The 15,975-nt window shown below is 45.9% G+C and overlaps 1 protein-coding gene across 1 annotated transcript in view; it reads left to right on the top strand.

Annotated features, from left to right (window-relative positions):
* The first annotated feature begins 2,265 nt into the window (after positions 1-2,265).
* Positions 2,266-15,975, top strand: part of ABLIM3 (actin binding LIM protein family member 3) — a 251,402-nt gene continuing 237,692 nt past the window's right edge. Inside the window, 1 exon segment of the mRNA XM_060238855.1 lies at positions 2,266-2,322. Coding sequence (XP_060094838.1) covers positions 2,310-2,322 — 13 coding nt within the window. The 5' untranslated portion in view covers positions 2,266-2,309.

Below are 15,975 nucleotides of genomic sequence, written 5' to 3' on the forward strand. Positions count from 1 at the left end.
GTTAAAACAGTTCATTTTAAACACTGAAGTGCTAAATTGCCCCTAGAAATGGGGGTTCTGGTCTCCCCACCCACTAAGGTGGATGGGGAGAAATACCTGGGTTGAGAAACACCTGGAGATTTGAAGGGTGGAGCCTGAGGCGAGAGGAGGGACTTCAGCGGGATATATTGCCCTGAAGTCCACCTTCCAAAGCAGCCATTTTCTCTAGGTGAACAGATCTCTGTTACTTTGAAATCAGTTGTAATAGATAAGATCTCCAGCTACCACATGGATGTTGGCAACGCTACCACACCCCTTTCCACGGTATATTATTCTTATTCATCAGGAGTATCACAGTGTATTATGAGGTACTTTCCAAAAGCAACCACTCTGAAAACAGTCTGCTCTTCCCACCTCCTTCGCCATTTAATCTTTACAGTATCCAAGAAACAAGCAGCTGTGGACATTGGCCCCTTTTCCTGAAATCTTTTTAGATCTTCCTAACTGGAACCGGCTCCAGGTTGACTCAAGTCTTCCATCCTTCCGAGGTCGGTCAAATGAGTCCCCAGCTTGCTGGGGGGAAAGCGTAGATGACTGGGAAGGCAATGGCAAACCACCCCATAAAAAGTCTGCCGTGAAAACATTGTGAAAGCATAGGGTTGCCAATCCCCAGGTGGGGGCAGGGGATCCCCGGGTTTGGAGGCCCTCCCCCTGCTTCAGGGTCATCAGAAAGCGGGGGGAGGGGAGGGAAATGTCTGCTGGGTACTCTATTATTCCCTATGGAGACTTATTCCCATAGAAAATAATGGAGAATTTATCCACGGGTATCTGGGGTTCTGGGGGCCCTGTTTTTTGAGGTAGAGGCACCAAATTTTCAATATAGTATCCAGTGGTTCTCCCCAAAATACTCTCTAAGTTTCAAAAAGATTGGACTAGGGGGTCCGATTCTATGAGCCCCCAAAGAAGGTGCCCCTATCCTTCATTTCCTATGGAAGGAAGGCATTTGAAAGAAGTGCGGTCCCTTGAAATGTGATGGCCAGAACTCCCTTTGGAGTTCATTTATGCTTGTCACACCCTTGCTCCTGGCTCCACCCCCAATGTCTCCTGGCTCCACCCCCAAAGTCTCCTGGCTCCGCCCCCAAAGTCCCCAGATATTTCTTGAATTGGACTTGGCAACCCTATGAAAGCAACGTCACCCCAGAGTCGGAAACGACTGGTGCATGCACAGGGGGACCATCTTTACCTTTAACTGGAAATGGTGGGCCAAAGCGCCCTTGTTCCTCTGTTAACGATTGGCAACTGAGATACAGAGTTCACGCAAACGAAATCCCATTGCAAGCCAGACCAAATCCCTATCCACTGAATCGTAACGGCATCCGAGCGAAGAATTTCTCACCTTGGCATTGACAAAGGATTAGAGACACGCCCCCCCTCCCCGCCCCGCTTGCAAACTTGATTCCTTGCCTGCAACGAGCACCGTCACATTTCCACCAGCAGGTGGCAGCAAGCGACATCCCGTTTTCCACCAGCGAGCGAACCAACCCTGCCCAATGGTGTCGTCTCCCCCCCCCCTCCCTTTCCCTCTCGCTCTCTGTCGCTTTCTTTTTCATCCCAAATTGCAGCCCTCTCTTCTGCCTTCGCGGAAACTCCTCCCGCTGCACCTGAAAGAGGCTTCTATTGACAAACTTGGCTGCAACGAGGTGAGCGCTAGGCGGGGCTCGTCTCGAATGCGTTCTAGCAGCGGCAGCTCTACTAAAACTGCAAAAGGAGCAGGGGAGGGGGAGAGAGAGAGAGAGAGAGAAGAGAACTGGCTCCTTCGTTGGCTAAGCAAGCTGAGCGCAGAAACGGTGAGAAGAGCCTTGACTGAAACTGGTCTGCGCTGCATGACAGCTAAGGGCTGAGCTCGGCTCTTAGCTCAGGATCGGAAGCAGGCTGCGCGCTGTGGATCTGCCCGTGGGGGAAAGAGGGCTGGAAGTCTGCGCGAGGAGGGCACCTTGCTCTGCCTTATTCCCGGGAGGATCTGGATCCCGCCTTCTCCTCCTCTTCTTCTTCTTCTTTTAACCCCACCCCTGACCTTATTATCTTTCTGCCCAAGATTAAGCGCCAAGGCCAGAGAGGAAAATAGCATGGGCCCGAGAAGACACCTGCAGATGAATTAGCCCGGAATCAAGCTGGAACTCTGCGCAATTCTTGCGGAAAGGGAACGCTAGGTCTCCATTGAAAGAGCCCCTCTCCAAAGGACAAAAGAGGGGGCGAGGGGGAAAGGGGGAGCATTGAAAGGACAGTTTCCCCCCGCCTTTGTTGAATGAGAAGGACGCCGCCGGATCAACATGAGCACCAGCAGTAAGTAGGGCTCTTCTTTGGCCTGGCTGGATGGGAAACAGCAGCTCGCTTTGCACTGGGGAAGGGGGGGTGAATGTCACCGCCGGGTGGACAATTCCTGGCTTGTGGTTTGCTTTCCTTTCTTCCCGTCCCCCTTTGCAAAATGCAAATGATATATGATGAGCTTGTCGGCACCGTCTCCCTTCCCATGTCTGTGTTTCGGAGGTATTGTCTGCTGTGCAGCGTGGTTTGAAAGCTGGGCTGTGCGGTCACACGCCCCCCACACGGCTCTGCTGTGCGGTGTGCTCCGCTCTTGCCGCTCGCCAAGTAGGCAAAAGGCATGATGGGACTGCCCGAGTCCCACAGCAGAATCCAAGCCGGAGGAACGGAGGCGGGTTCCGATTGGGAAGTTACAGATGCAGCGATACTTTTGGAGACCCGTGCCCTGGCCTTAGGCAACAGTGTAAAGATCTGTCATGAACGGCATGCGGGGAAAGGCATGTACAGAAGCAGCCACAGCTGAGCAAGCAGAAACAGGCTAAGAAATATACTGCATAGGACTAGATTTGGATGTTGGCACGTGCCCATTTTGTGGCAATGATTGCATTTTTAGAGACTCGAGGGTCTTGCCTTTTTTTTGTTGTTTTGCCTTTCTGTTATCAGCGAAAGGGCAACTGTTGTTTCTCCATCGACTTCCTTGGCACTGCTTTTCAGCCTTTCCAGTCAAGTGAAGCCAGTTCGAGACACCTCTGCAACCCACATGTCATGACAGTTATGGAGAAACCATAGCCCAGTGGCAAGGATCTTGAGTAGAAGGCCTAGGAAAGACCTCTCTCTTCCTGTGGCCCAGGAGAACCACTGCTGATCAGGGCGGAGAATGCCATTTTGATGGATCAGTGGTTTGGCTGTCTAATACAGCTTCCTAGGTTTATAGCATGTAAAGATGTCTTGCCTGATCCTTGTTGTTCTTGGGGTTTGACTCTGAATTGCAAATGTCTTATCTGTGGAGGGGATTCCTAACCATTGGGCAGCAGCCAATGAATTTGGATGCCCCTTTCTCTGCTGGAGTCCATCCCTCTTTTTGGACATATGGACATATGAAGCTGCCTTATACTGAATCAGACCCTCGGTCCATCAAAGTCAGTATTGTCTACTCAGACTGGCAGCGGCTCTCCAGGGTCTCAAGCTGAGGTTTTTCACACCTATTTGCCTGGACCCTTTTTAGTTGGAGATGCCGGGGATTGAACCTGGGACCTTCTGCTTACCAAGCAGATGCTCTACCACTGAGCCACTGACCCTCCCCTAACCACAATCCGTGGCTTTTTGCCAGCTCACTGAGCATATCTTGTTGATCCTGGGTTTCTCAAGGCAAGCAGGTGGTGCTGGTGCAGCTCCAAGACTGATTGCAAGAGGGAAAAAATGATTCCTTGGCAGCACACCATAGCCCAGAGAACAGGTGATTCTAGATTTCTCAGGCTGGGTCATGGACAAGTAAACTTTCCAGAGGCCTTCCATGTGAGGCACACCTGGAACGTGGCTGTAGGAGTAATGTTTCAGGCATGAGGATGTTGTGCTGGCGCAGACGATAGCTGTCAAGTGATTCCTCATTCAAGAGACGCAGAGTAACAAAAGGTGCCCGCTTACCTGCACTATCCACCTAGGCGATGCATCTGAGAACTGGTGAAGCAGGAGCTGAGTTGCATTTCCTGCTTTCCGACATCGGCAGGGAACACAAAAAGCAAGGGAGGACAGGAAGGGGTTTTTCTTCTCAAGGGAGCAAGTCACAAATTAATGACAAGTTCTTGATAGCTGTTTCCTTCTCCAGAGCTTAATAGCTGGTTTGAGTGCTGATAATTACTGTTTGCAGGACCAGTGTTTCATAAATCCATTATTGTGCCACTAAGCACTGTTTCCCCATGCACACGTATTGATTGTGTTTGCGTGACGTGTAATCAGCCAACCCCACAAGAGCACCTGGCACACTTGCTATCTGTAAGAATAAGACAGTCAGGAGACAGAGACAGGGAAAGAGCAGCCTGGCAGTTTATAGAAGGGGTAGGTAGAAGCATGGGCTCTGTTCTTTATTTTGTCAGTGCCTTGCTGAGCTAGACCTGAGATTGGCTGAGCTGGTCTGTTGTGCCACATCTGTATGCCTTTGTCTTTCCCTTTATACCCTGGCACTGAGAAACCGAATAACACTCTCCTCCCTTTGCGAAACATTTTGTGCTCTTTGAAAATGTAAAAATGCATCATCTCTTATCGACGTGCATAAAAATCTGAACAGCAATCCTGATAAATCCAAAACCAATCATTCCAAATCCTTGAGCTGGCCAAGACACACACACAAAAAAAGCGAATGCCGTTTCTTTGTTGTTGCGATCTACCTATTTGCATTAGTCTGCAATTATTTATTACTATGTTGCTAGCTCAGTGCATCGCAATGGGCTGGATGTGTGCAGGGGGAGGACTTGTATTGCAAGGGCCCCTGAAGGGAGGAAACCCGCTACAGGATCCTGGTCCGTTTACAGCCAGGGACGCATATTGCTCTTACTGCAAGAGAATCTCAAAGCTGGATGCTTTACTTTTTCTACTGAGCCGGATGGCAACCGTTCGTCGATATGGGAGAGATTAAAAAGATGCCTTTGAGGACACAGTTAGAATGGAAACTCAATCTGACCCCTGTGATTGAGAATGAAAGGGACTTGCGCCTTTACAGCAACAGACCAGATCTTAGTCACCCTAGAGCATGTTGGGAGGATGTGACAGAACTATATGCATGCACAGATTGCCACATTTGGGATCAAGTTTCCATTTTTTTTAATTGTCTTTTATGGTTGGAAGACCCATGACTCTCCCGAAGATTACTTTGTGACATCTGGTGGTGGGTTATGCCCGTCTGATATTGGGGAGTTAACAGGGATCTTAAGATGCAAGCCGCCTCTTAGTGCCTGCTTTGCAAGCATTTGTTCAGTGCTCGTTATGTACAGTCCCCTATGTCTTGAAGCAGAATATTAGGCTAATGCTCTCAGCGGCTTGCGTCCTGTTCTACTTTAATTCCCCAGCTTACAAATTCCTCAGCCAAGATAATTGGAAAAGGTTTTGTTGGCAGTTCCTCCATGCCACTCAGCATAGAAGATTTCACTGCTGAGATAAGCTTAAAAAAAAAAATAGACCTTGTGCTGGGTCCGGTATGGATGGTACATAAGTGCTCTGTTGGGTCTGTGACCTCCCACGAACAACCGTTCTTGTCCTAGATAGAAAATGGACATTGAATCCGAGCTCTCTCAGATACCCCTTGCTATCCCCAAATATCATCCGATGCATGCTAGATAGGATGGAAGTCACCTCACAGTAATGTGAAGCACTCGCAGCGCAAGTATAGACATTGAAGCCATGCCTTGGGTATGTCAGAACAGAACTCATTCATATTACTGTGTGGCATGAAGAGACAAGTGGGGTTCAGATGAGATTATGCAGGATTTGCTCTTGGGAGACCTGACTTAAAATCCCTGTTCAGCTGTAAGTCGCCTTGATGAAGTTACAATACAATTCCCCAGTCTATAAAACTGATGTATTTATGTCTGTCCTTACAGGTTTGTCGTGGTGATAATTGCAATAAGTACAAAGTACTTTTACAAACTGAAATTGTCATTGACTGGATGATTCATAAATAATAATTCTAGCATTCTCAGGCAACCAGGCAAAAGACGTTGGGCAGGACTCTCAGTGGGTGTAAATCACCACCACCACCCCTCATTGATTTTCATGGAAATGCCAGTTTATAGCAGCTGAGTATCTGCCTCACAGATTCCTTTAAGCCTCTTATTTCTAAGCCATGCGCTACGATAATATCAGGATTCCGTCCTGAACAAGGAGAGCAGCTGCTCGATCCTAACACATCCCATTATGTGTGACTATCGTCAAAGATCCCTGCCCATGAAACAGCCACTATGCAGATATAATTTCAACTGTTTGTTGAAATTAAATCTGCACAGGGGCAACTCGGCGTGGCAAGTTATCTATGTTGCAGTGCTTTGTATGATGGACTGGACTCCACCATGTGGTTTTGTATAAACAATTTTATTAGTAACACATGGTAGTAGAACTATTTCTACAGCTTATAAAAAACCTTAAGATGAAAGCATCATTCTACCCCACATCTTACTTTCCTCCCACCCCACCCCCCAATAATTGACCCCCGCCAGTGTTATTTTTTAGAAAACAGATATTAAAGGTACCTTTAACTATCAAGAAAAAACAAAAATTGATTAAGAAAGAAAGGAAAAAAACCCTTCAAAAGTTATATTCTTGTCTTAAAGGTCTTAATCTTCAAAAATTGTCCAGTGTCCTTTTATTTTCCACTCTTTTTCTACATATCTTCTGAATTTCTTCCACTCCCGATTAAAGAGTTCTAAATCGCAGTCTCTTAATTTTCTTGTTAGCTTATCCATTTCACTCCATGACATAACTTTTAAAGTCCAGTCCCATTTTTCTGGTATTTTTTCTTGCTTCCACAACTGCGCATACAATGTCCTAGCAGCTGAGAGCAAGTACCATATTAAAGTTCTATCTTCTTTTGGAAAATTCTCCATTTGTAATCCCAGCAGAAATGTCTCTGCTTCTTTTTTAAATTCATATCCTAGGATCTTAGATATCTCTTGTTGAATCATCTGCCAAAACATTTTAGCTCTTTCACAAGTCCAACCACCATGTGGTTTTTACAGATGGTGCTACAGATTCTTAGTAGGCCTTAGATAATGGCGATAGTTTTGTGTGTGAAGCAAGCCTAGGCAGCAGATGAGTTAGGGAGGCAACCTGTCACGTTGTCCGTGTCTCTGGCCTTATCTACCACAACAACCTCATATCACTTGATGAATATTTCAAACCAACAAGTTGAATATTTCATACCAAGATTGTCCCTGATTTGGGGGACTCTTACTATGCGCACACCTGTTGCTGTTTACATTGGCCTCCAGTGAACAGGTAATGTTAAGTGTATTGGAGTAATGCTACAAAAGAATGTCACCTTCCCTCTATTGCGAATCGAGGTCATGACTTGCGGAGACGGAGGAGCTTGCTGGAGAGAACTCCAGCGCGAGAAGAAAAGCTCTTTGTTCTTCCATTGATGCTGAATTTAATTTGGCATTTGAGAAGGCTGCCCTGGATGCTGTAGCACTGGTATTTACATGTGTAAAACTATTAATATACCTCTTGCTTTAGTTAGCACCACTAATTAGCTACAAATGGATTCATAAGGCTGTAAAGTAGGTACATCAATGCCTCTGAGCATTTCTGTTGAAGCTGAATCCCTTGATGCATGCCATTTCCAGTAAAGTTGTAGGAAATAACTCCACAAATCCAAACAGCCAGCCATTGGCAACCCCATGATTAGGACGTGTGTGTGTATGGCAAAGGGAAAGTGGATTTCTGCTGAGCCCACATCCTCTCCAGTAGCCAGTTGGATAGTTTGGTGTAGTGGTTAAGTGTGCGGACTCTTATCTGGGAGAATCGGGTTTGATTCCCCACTCCTCCACTTGCAGCTGCTGGAATGGCCTTAGGTCTGCCATAGTTCTCGTGGAAGTTGTCCTTGAAAGGGCAGCTGCTGTGAGGGCCCTCTGAGCCCCACCCACCTCACAGGGTGTCTGTTGTGGGGGGAGGAGATATAGGAGATTGTAAGCCGCTCTGAGTCTCTGATTCAGAGAGAAGGGCGGGCTATAAATCTGCAGTCTTCGTCTTCTTCTAAGCATGCACTCATCGCTTTAGGCATCTAAGTCCACATTCTGCTTTTTTGATAGGCCTGTTGCCAGCAAAAGCTGCCGTTTCACATAAATGTGAATATGTACACTAGGAGCAGCATGCAGACAAAACCCTTGAACATTGTCTAGAAGAAATGGCTCCAATCCACTCTGAAAAAACCAGGATTCAAATCAGTATAATACCAATGATTTTTGCTTATCGAAGAGGCAAAGACTTGCATTTTTCCAAATGGTGAATCCTCTATGAAGCTTTGCAGAGCTCTTGCTATATTCCTATCCTGACTGTAGTGTCGTTATCTTTTCTCCCATGTTTGTAGCACATTGGTCACTCCGTGTAAAACGCAGTTGAGCAGGTAGTGTTTTTAACTCTATCTGAAGAAAGCCAGTTGGGATGTGCAGGCCGGCTAAATCAGATTGGGGAAGGAAAGAAGTGCTGAGTGGTGGCTGCTACACTAATGGGGTCACGATTGATAGTTCAGAATACCCATCACCTAACAAGCTATCATTACATTAAACCCTAGCGCTAAAACACATTGCTAACTCGAAGGCACTTCTTCTCGCCCTTGCTATGGTAGCAGTCTAGTTGCTGGAAGAACAGACCTTAAAAGCTTCATCAGATGAAGTGTGCTTAGAGAGCACACGAAAGCTGACGTTCTCAATAAAACGTGGTTGGTCTTAAAGGTCCAACGTGACTCCTGCTTTTTTTCAACTGCTTCAGACCAACACAGCTTCCCTCTTGGATCTATCTTAGACCTTAAAAGTGTTTTGTTTACTTCTGCCACTGAAAACTATATCTGAAGAATCTTCAGCTCACCCTTAATGCAGATCACTGATGGAATATGGTAAGAGGGGCCTCCTAAAAAAGACATTAGCACTCCCATGGTTAAGTTTGAGCAAATGTTTTACAGTGTCTTATAGGTCAGGTACTATTCTTTTTCTTTTTTCAAAATTTAAATAGTACACTCTGTGTGTGTGTGTGTGTTTATGCATTCACCATGGACATCTGCAAAACAAGGCATTATTCTTGGCTTTTCTGAACTTCAACTTTTTGTTTGCTTTAAGTACTCCCACTGCATGCTTACATCCTATGAACAGACCTAGGAGTCACAGCCTACATCTGATAATAAGGTCTACTCTTAACTTCAGTGATTCCTGATTATTATCTGCTGTTGCTGTTTAAAATAACATCATCAAGAAATAATACCCCACAGGAGCAGGCACAGGGGTTTTTGCTGTGGGGGTAAAGTATGCCTCCCCCATTCTCTCCTGTTGCCACCCCAACCTGTCTTTGACTACAGTCAACGTTTTCACACACACCCCCTTCAGGTTTTGAGCGGGTTCGGCCTTTAAAAAAAAAAGAAAATTCAAGTGCCTGCTAAGTATCTATCTCTTTTATTTGAGATGTCGCTTTGGACAAGAGAGTGTAGCTTTGTGATCACCACAAGGACCCGGCCAATCAGTGCTGTGAGTGTCCCCTTGTCCTATGCTCCTCACCTCAGTTCAGAAAGTTCAAATACCAGTGCAAAAGGGGTGACTGCAAAACCACAGCTTGTTAACTGCTCAAGATTTCACCAGTTGGCACTCGCTCTAAGCTCCTGAAGGATTTCTAGACCAACAGGTAGAGAGCACCACAAGTCAGCTCTGATATTTTCAAAGACTCTGTTTCTTATTTTACCATCTCACTCAAGAACATTTAAAAGGATCATTTGGTGGCATAGACCTGTTGGCCTGAGAAGAAACCACACCTATGTAAGCGGCCAGTGAGTCACTTCTTGAACGTCCTCCACAGCTTGCCCAATGCAGGCCTTTGCGCTGTAGTCTGCAACATTAATTGCACCTCTGTTATGAGCAACAGATTCATAGCAAAGGATCATTACGTGATTTACTTTCCACGGCAAACTGAATGTAACACTAGTGAAAATCCGCCCAAAGGAGATTAAACTGAGCTAACCTCCCCTCCCCCCCCCCATATGTATTGGGTCCCTACTGGCCTGAGCCACTGCAGCTAAGGAGGGCTGACCTTGGATAAATCCCTTCAACCTTCTGCTGCACTTCTGCTCCTGCTACCGTGCTTCCACTGATAATACTACTTCAGCCTGTATGTATTTCAGTCAGCCAAACAAACAAGGGACAAATGAGAACGGTAGAAGTCACACTACAGACTAGGAGCGTCTACCTCACTTCCCCCACACCTACGTCTTAGGCTGTCTCAGTCTAATGCTCATGTTACACGTAAGCAGGAAAGGATTACCTATGAAGGCTGATGCGTGGTTAGGACTGCCTCACTGTTTCAAATGATCTTTGCCCCATTTGTGACATTTGGATGACTTTATCGTGCAGATTGTCACTGCCACAGTCTTTACAGTCTTCCTTGATGTTTCCCCATAACCTTGCGTGGCAGTAGAAAGTCACAATGCAATAGTTACGATGATGCACATTGCTAGGACAGCGAAGGCGTTGGTGGGAATCGCTGGCCACAGAGAAGCTGTTTCAATCGGGAGAATTCTGGAAAGCTTCCCTGGATAAAGAAGGTGCCTGTTCTTCCGGGGAGCCTCCTGTAGATGTTGAGTAGCTTACGCTGATTCCACAGTTTCTTCTGATAGTCGAGTGGGTTTCCCTGGGGAAAATAAATACCTTCTTGTATTAACAATGGGAATTTATTCTGAAGAAGAACTCAAGAACAGCACAAGAGCTCTGGGATGTGTGGCTGGCTGGCAAATGTGAAGTAGCTCCATTTCTGATGTGCCTGAGTATTCCATCTCTTGATGGATAAAACTAGGACTTGCGTTCTGGGGCAGGAGAGGTTGTATATTAAGTATCTTATAGGGACAAGAGCGCCAAATGACTATTTTTGTCTTCTAAATCAGGATCCCAGTTACGTCCACTAAGTATTATTACACTTTAATCTCCAAGAACATGTGGTTACAGAGTGCTTACCAGCAAACTCTATTAAGTTCCCCTGTAATTAAACAAGAATCATATGGCTGTGTTATGCTCCCAAGAGCTATTATACTTTTCTTGGTGAAAGGCCTGAGTGCTGCTATCTGTGTCTATCTGTTTTTGTAGAATTTGCTAGAGCAGCTGTTTTCAAACTGGGGCCTAAAGTATTAGGGCAGGGGTGTTAAACTCATTTTTTATGAGGACCGAATATGACATAAAAGTAGGGTTGCCAAGTCCAATTCAAGAAATATCTGGGGACTTTGGGGGTGGAGCCTGGAGACTTTGGGGGTGGAGCCAGGAGACATTGGAGTGGAGCCAAGATCAAGGCTCTGAAAAGCATAATTGAACTCCAAAGGGAGTTCTAGCCAACACATTTAAAGGGACAGCACACCTTTTCAATTCCTTCCTTCCATAGGAAATAATGAAGGATAGGGGCACCTTCTTTTGGGGCTCATAGAATTGGACCCCTTGGTCCAATCGTTTTGAAACTTGGAGGGTATTTTGGGGAGAGGCACTAGATGCTATGCTGAAAATTTGGTTCCCCTACCCCAAAAAACAGCCCCTCCAGAGCCCCAGATACCCACGGATCAATTTTCCATGATTTTCCATGATCTATGGGAATAAATCTCCATAGGGAATAATAGAGTTCCCAGAAGACATTTCCCTCCCCCCCCCACTTTCTGACGACCCGGAAGTGGGGGGAGGGTCTCCAAACTGGGGGATCCCCTGCCCCCACCTGGGGATTGGCAACCCTACATACATAAGACCTTGCTGGGCCGAGCCATGTTGGATTGGGCCGGGAGATTTGTGTACCGATTTATGATTAGGTAGCAGAGATACAAGCTTTATAAAGAACACCGAAAAACAAAAAAGGTTTTTTTCAAAAACCTTAAAACATCCTTAAAACGTTAGCACTCAGTCTTCAAGGTCCCACCTGGAGGTTGGCAACTCTAAGTACAGCATCACCCTCCAAAGCATTCGTTTCCTCCAGGGGAACTGATCTCTGTAGTTTGGAAATGAGCTGAAATTCCAGGAGGTCCCCAGTCACACTCAGTGTTCCCTCTACGCTGAGTTAGTGCGAGCTAGCTCACGGTTTTTTCACTTCCAGCTCATCCATTTTTGTCTTAGCTCAGGAAAAATGGCCCCAGGGCAAACTAAGTTATTCAGTAGCTCACAACTTTAATGCCGGTAGCTCACAAAGTAGACTTTTTGCTTGCAAGACTCCACAGTTTAGAGGAAACATTGGTCCCGCTTGGAGGCGGGCATCCTTGTTTTGTAGGTTGTAGGTTGATTTTTTGCTACAAGCAGCCATATACCTTTCCACCTTAGGCTGACCTACTTGTCGTCTCAAGCTTTTTCATCTTGGGCCCTCTTGCACAATGGGCAGCGTCTCCGGAGAAGCTCTCTAATTTTACTCCTACAGCCTATTAAATATCAAGCCATAAATTCAACTGGAGAAATGCAATTATTTTAAGTACTTGGCGGGCTCAGATAAAATTGAAAGCAACTTTCCTAATGATAGCAGCACACTTAATTTAGCCAAATAATGATATTTGGAATGGTAGCAGGGCAAATGAATGCATTCTGGGGAACAGTTGTCAACCGAGGCCAGTCTGAGGCATGCCATGTCTTTCTCAAATCCAGCGAGATGCTGCAGGAAAACGCAGTGGGAGGCTGCTGCTGTGCTGAGACAGAGCCTTAATGAAAGTCCTTGGAACATCTAATTAGTTAGTTTAGACCCAAACAATTGCCTTTTCCCCCCCAAATGCATTCTGGGAGATATAGTGATGTTGGCAGGGGCAGCTGATGAGAAGAGGGATTGATGGAACAAGGGGAAAGGGGGACAGTGCAGGGATTGTTGTAAAGAAAAGAGCAGGCTTGATGGAACAGCACTTTGAAGCAGAAACTGCGTAAATATAAGACCTTGGGGAAAAGCCAAAAGCCAGTTCGCTCAGGTTTGCTATGCTTGGCTTCTTCATCTCTTCATAGGATTCAAGTATCTTCACCACACTTTGTACTTAAGAGGCCTTTGTAGTTCTCTTTGAGAAGTTCATTGACATTATCTTAAATATACGACTTGCAGTCGTTCTTGCTGTTACTGGTCTTGATATTCTCCCACAGTCAAATCAGAACTGCCTCTAAAATGAATCAACCCAGTAACCTGCATCAGGTTTGTTTGTTTTTTGGGAGGGGGGGGGGCAAACTCCTGTCTTGCTTGCTGCCATCCATCTGCCTTAATGGCCACCTGTCATCTACCTGAGTGCCATCTCCACCCTGAAGCCAGAGGAGAGAATCCTCTTCAACTCCTCAGTCCTCCAGGCTTTTTAAAATGCAGCATAACAGCAAGGGATGCATATCAGTTCCTGATTTCTCACGAGATTTTTTTTTTCTTCTCCTGGAATTTTGGCCACCATTTCTGGTCACTAGTTGCCAGGACCAGTCAAATGGTGACTGAACTCTCAAGATGCAAGTTCAGAAAGCCTTATAGGGCATGTATGGCTTGAAGTTGCCACATTAGTTTTAAAAAGAGCAGAGCTAGGAAATACACTACCTGCTCTCGCTCTCTGAGTTGGGGGCGTTAGCAGCATCAGTCAGGCACAGGAGGAGTGTGTGGCAAGAAACCTTAAACCTCCACTGGCCAAAATCTGTATATCAGGCATAATTAGGCAAAGAGCAGATGAAACTGTTCCTGAATTATGCCACCTCAGACTTCATGTGTGGCAATCACACAGATGACTATAAAAGAGCCATACATATTTTTTTTTTCTTTTTAAACTGTCTGACATAGAAAGTTAGGTGTCAAGGAAAAGGGTTCTATCCTGTTCTTCTTGATTTGATAGTATGTGGGTGGAGTTATTTCCTTGGTTCAACTTTCAAATACAGCCCCTTTTCACCTGTTATGTTTTACCATGTGCACAGGGACATACTACTACGCTGGTCCATCTGATATGTACAATTACCTTATTATTTGAAATGGGCAACACATGCATTTTCAGCTTTGGTACGCACATACCAGAACTTTCTGATCTGGTTTCAGACAAAATGGTGATCACACATGTCCAACGAAGACAGAGGTTCTCTAAGTCTCAGCGGCCCGAGACGGGCGATCCCTTTATCAGCCTTTGATGGAGCGCCATTGTCACCAGCATCAAGGGTTAAGAGCTTGGGAGTGCTCTTAACTATGGAAGCCCAGGTAGCAGCCATTGCCAAATCTACCTTTTACCATCTTCGGTGAATACGGCAGTTGGCCTGCTACCTTGAGCACAGTGGCTTAGCAATGGTGATCCATGCCTCAGTCACCTCGAGAATAGATTACCGTAACGCTCTCTACATGGGGCTGCCCTTGACTCAGATTCGGAAGCTGCAGCTGGTGCAGAATGCTGCAGCCAGGCTACTAATTGGGCTCCCTTGGCAGGAGCTCATTCAGCCTGTGCTGAGGACACTGCACTGGCTGCCTGTTGCATACCGAATCCGTTTCAAGGTACTGGTATTAACCTTCAAAGCCCTATACAGCCTACGGCCTACCTATCTGCAGGACCGCCTTGCCCCATATGTTCCCCAGAGAGCACTTCGATCAAGTTCTCAAAACCTTCTGGTGGTCCCTGGGCTAAAAGAGGCTAAGCTAAATTCCACCAGAGCCTTCTCTGTGGCAGTCCCAGTAATCTGGAACAACCTCCCAGAAGCCATCAGGGCCCTGCAGGACTTATCACAGTTCCTCAGGGCCTGTAAGACTGAATTGTTCCAGATAGCATAAGACATCTAAATGGGAAAGGGCTACCACCCCACCTGGCGGGGGAGAAAGCCGGGGAAGATTGTTAGAAAAGAAGGAAGAGGAAAGGGAGCAAAGAGGAGGAAGGGATGCACCCTCTCTGCAAGTTTCTTGCAGCTCCCCACTTGTCGTCGTATAATTTCTACGCCATGTTTTGTACACTTTGGTTTCTGGTAGTGGCTTCTTCCCTTTGCTCAGAGACACTTGGAACACGTCAAGTTTCACTGACTGAATGTCCTCACAGCTGTTTTCAATATCACCGCGAGAAGCTGGAGGCGGGGCGGGGGGGGGCGGGAGGGGGGTGGGGCGGGAGGTGGAGTCGGGGCGGGGGGGGCGGGGGGGGTAGACGAAACTTGTGTTTCAAACGCTAATCAAGATTTGAAACCTATTGCTACGTTTAATATGTTTGTACAGTAAAACTTTAAAGGTGGTCGAATGATGTGTGGAATTTTTCTCAGGTATTCCCTAATCAGTTTAATAGGATGCCTAGGTTTAGGTAACTACAGATGATCATTTAACTACTGGTAACTTATCACAGTATGCATCCAAAAATGTGATAATCTGATCGTCCGCAGTGTTCTGCTAAGTAGGTGCTGAAAATTTTATCACACCTTTACAAGAGAAAGTGGTAGAATTCTTCTCTTTACTTACAAGTCATTGAAGAGAGGTGTAACCACCATTCTAAAAGGTTTGTGGTCACAAGACGCCATATGCATGAACAAGGGGTATGTTCTCTCAATCTAGCTGGTCCTGGTATTATACTGTCAAATGTAAAAAGAATATTATTGCACCATAGGTGCAAATATGTGATCAGGTATGTGGTAAAATTTGGAGTAAAATTGCAACCGCCAAGACAGCCAGGTGACTAAGTGGGTATATGTATTTTGAATACTTGTCTGCATTCACCGCCATGACAGGACCATTTCAGTTATTGACTCTTCTGCCTCTTTCATACACATTTTTTAAATAATAAATGATCTGTCTAGAAAAATAGGTAGCATTAGCTAATTTATCTGTCACCAGTGACCATCTCCACCCCATGCCACTGTAAATCATGCAGCCCTTTTTCCCTGCTAATAATCCTCTACCCAGATCTGCCACAAATACGGTTTCTGATGAGAGGTGTTTATCAAAGATTTCAGGTTTTCACGGCTGGTAACATCATTAGGGTTTGTAGAATCTTTCGGGCTCAAGTGCCGTGTTCTACTG

The sequence above is a fragment of the Heteronotia binoei genome, chromosome 5 (genome assembly GCF_032191835.1).
Source record: "Heteronotia binoei isolate CCM8104 ecotype False Entrance Well chromosome 5, APGP_CSIRO_Hbin_v1, whole genome shotgun sequence".
Classification (NCBI taxonomy): Eukaryota; Metazoa; Chordata; class Lepidosauria; order Squamata; family Gekkonidae; genus Heteronotia; species Heteronotia binoei.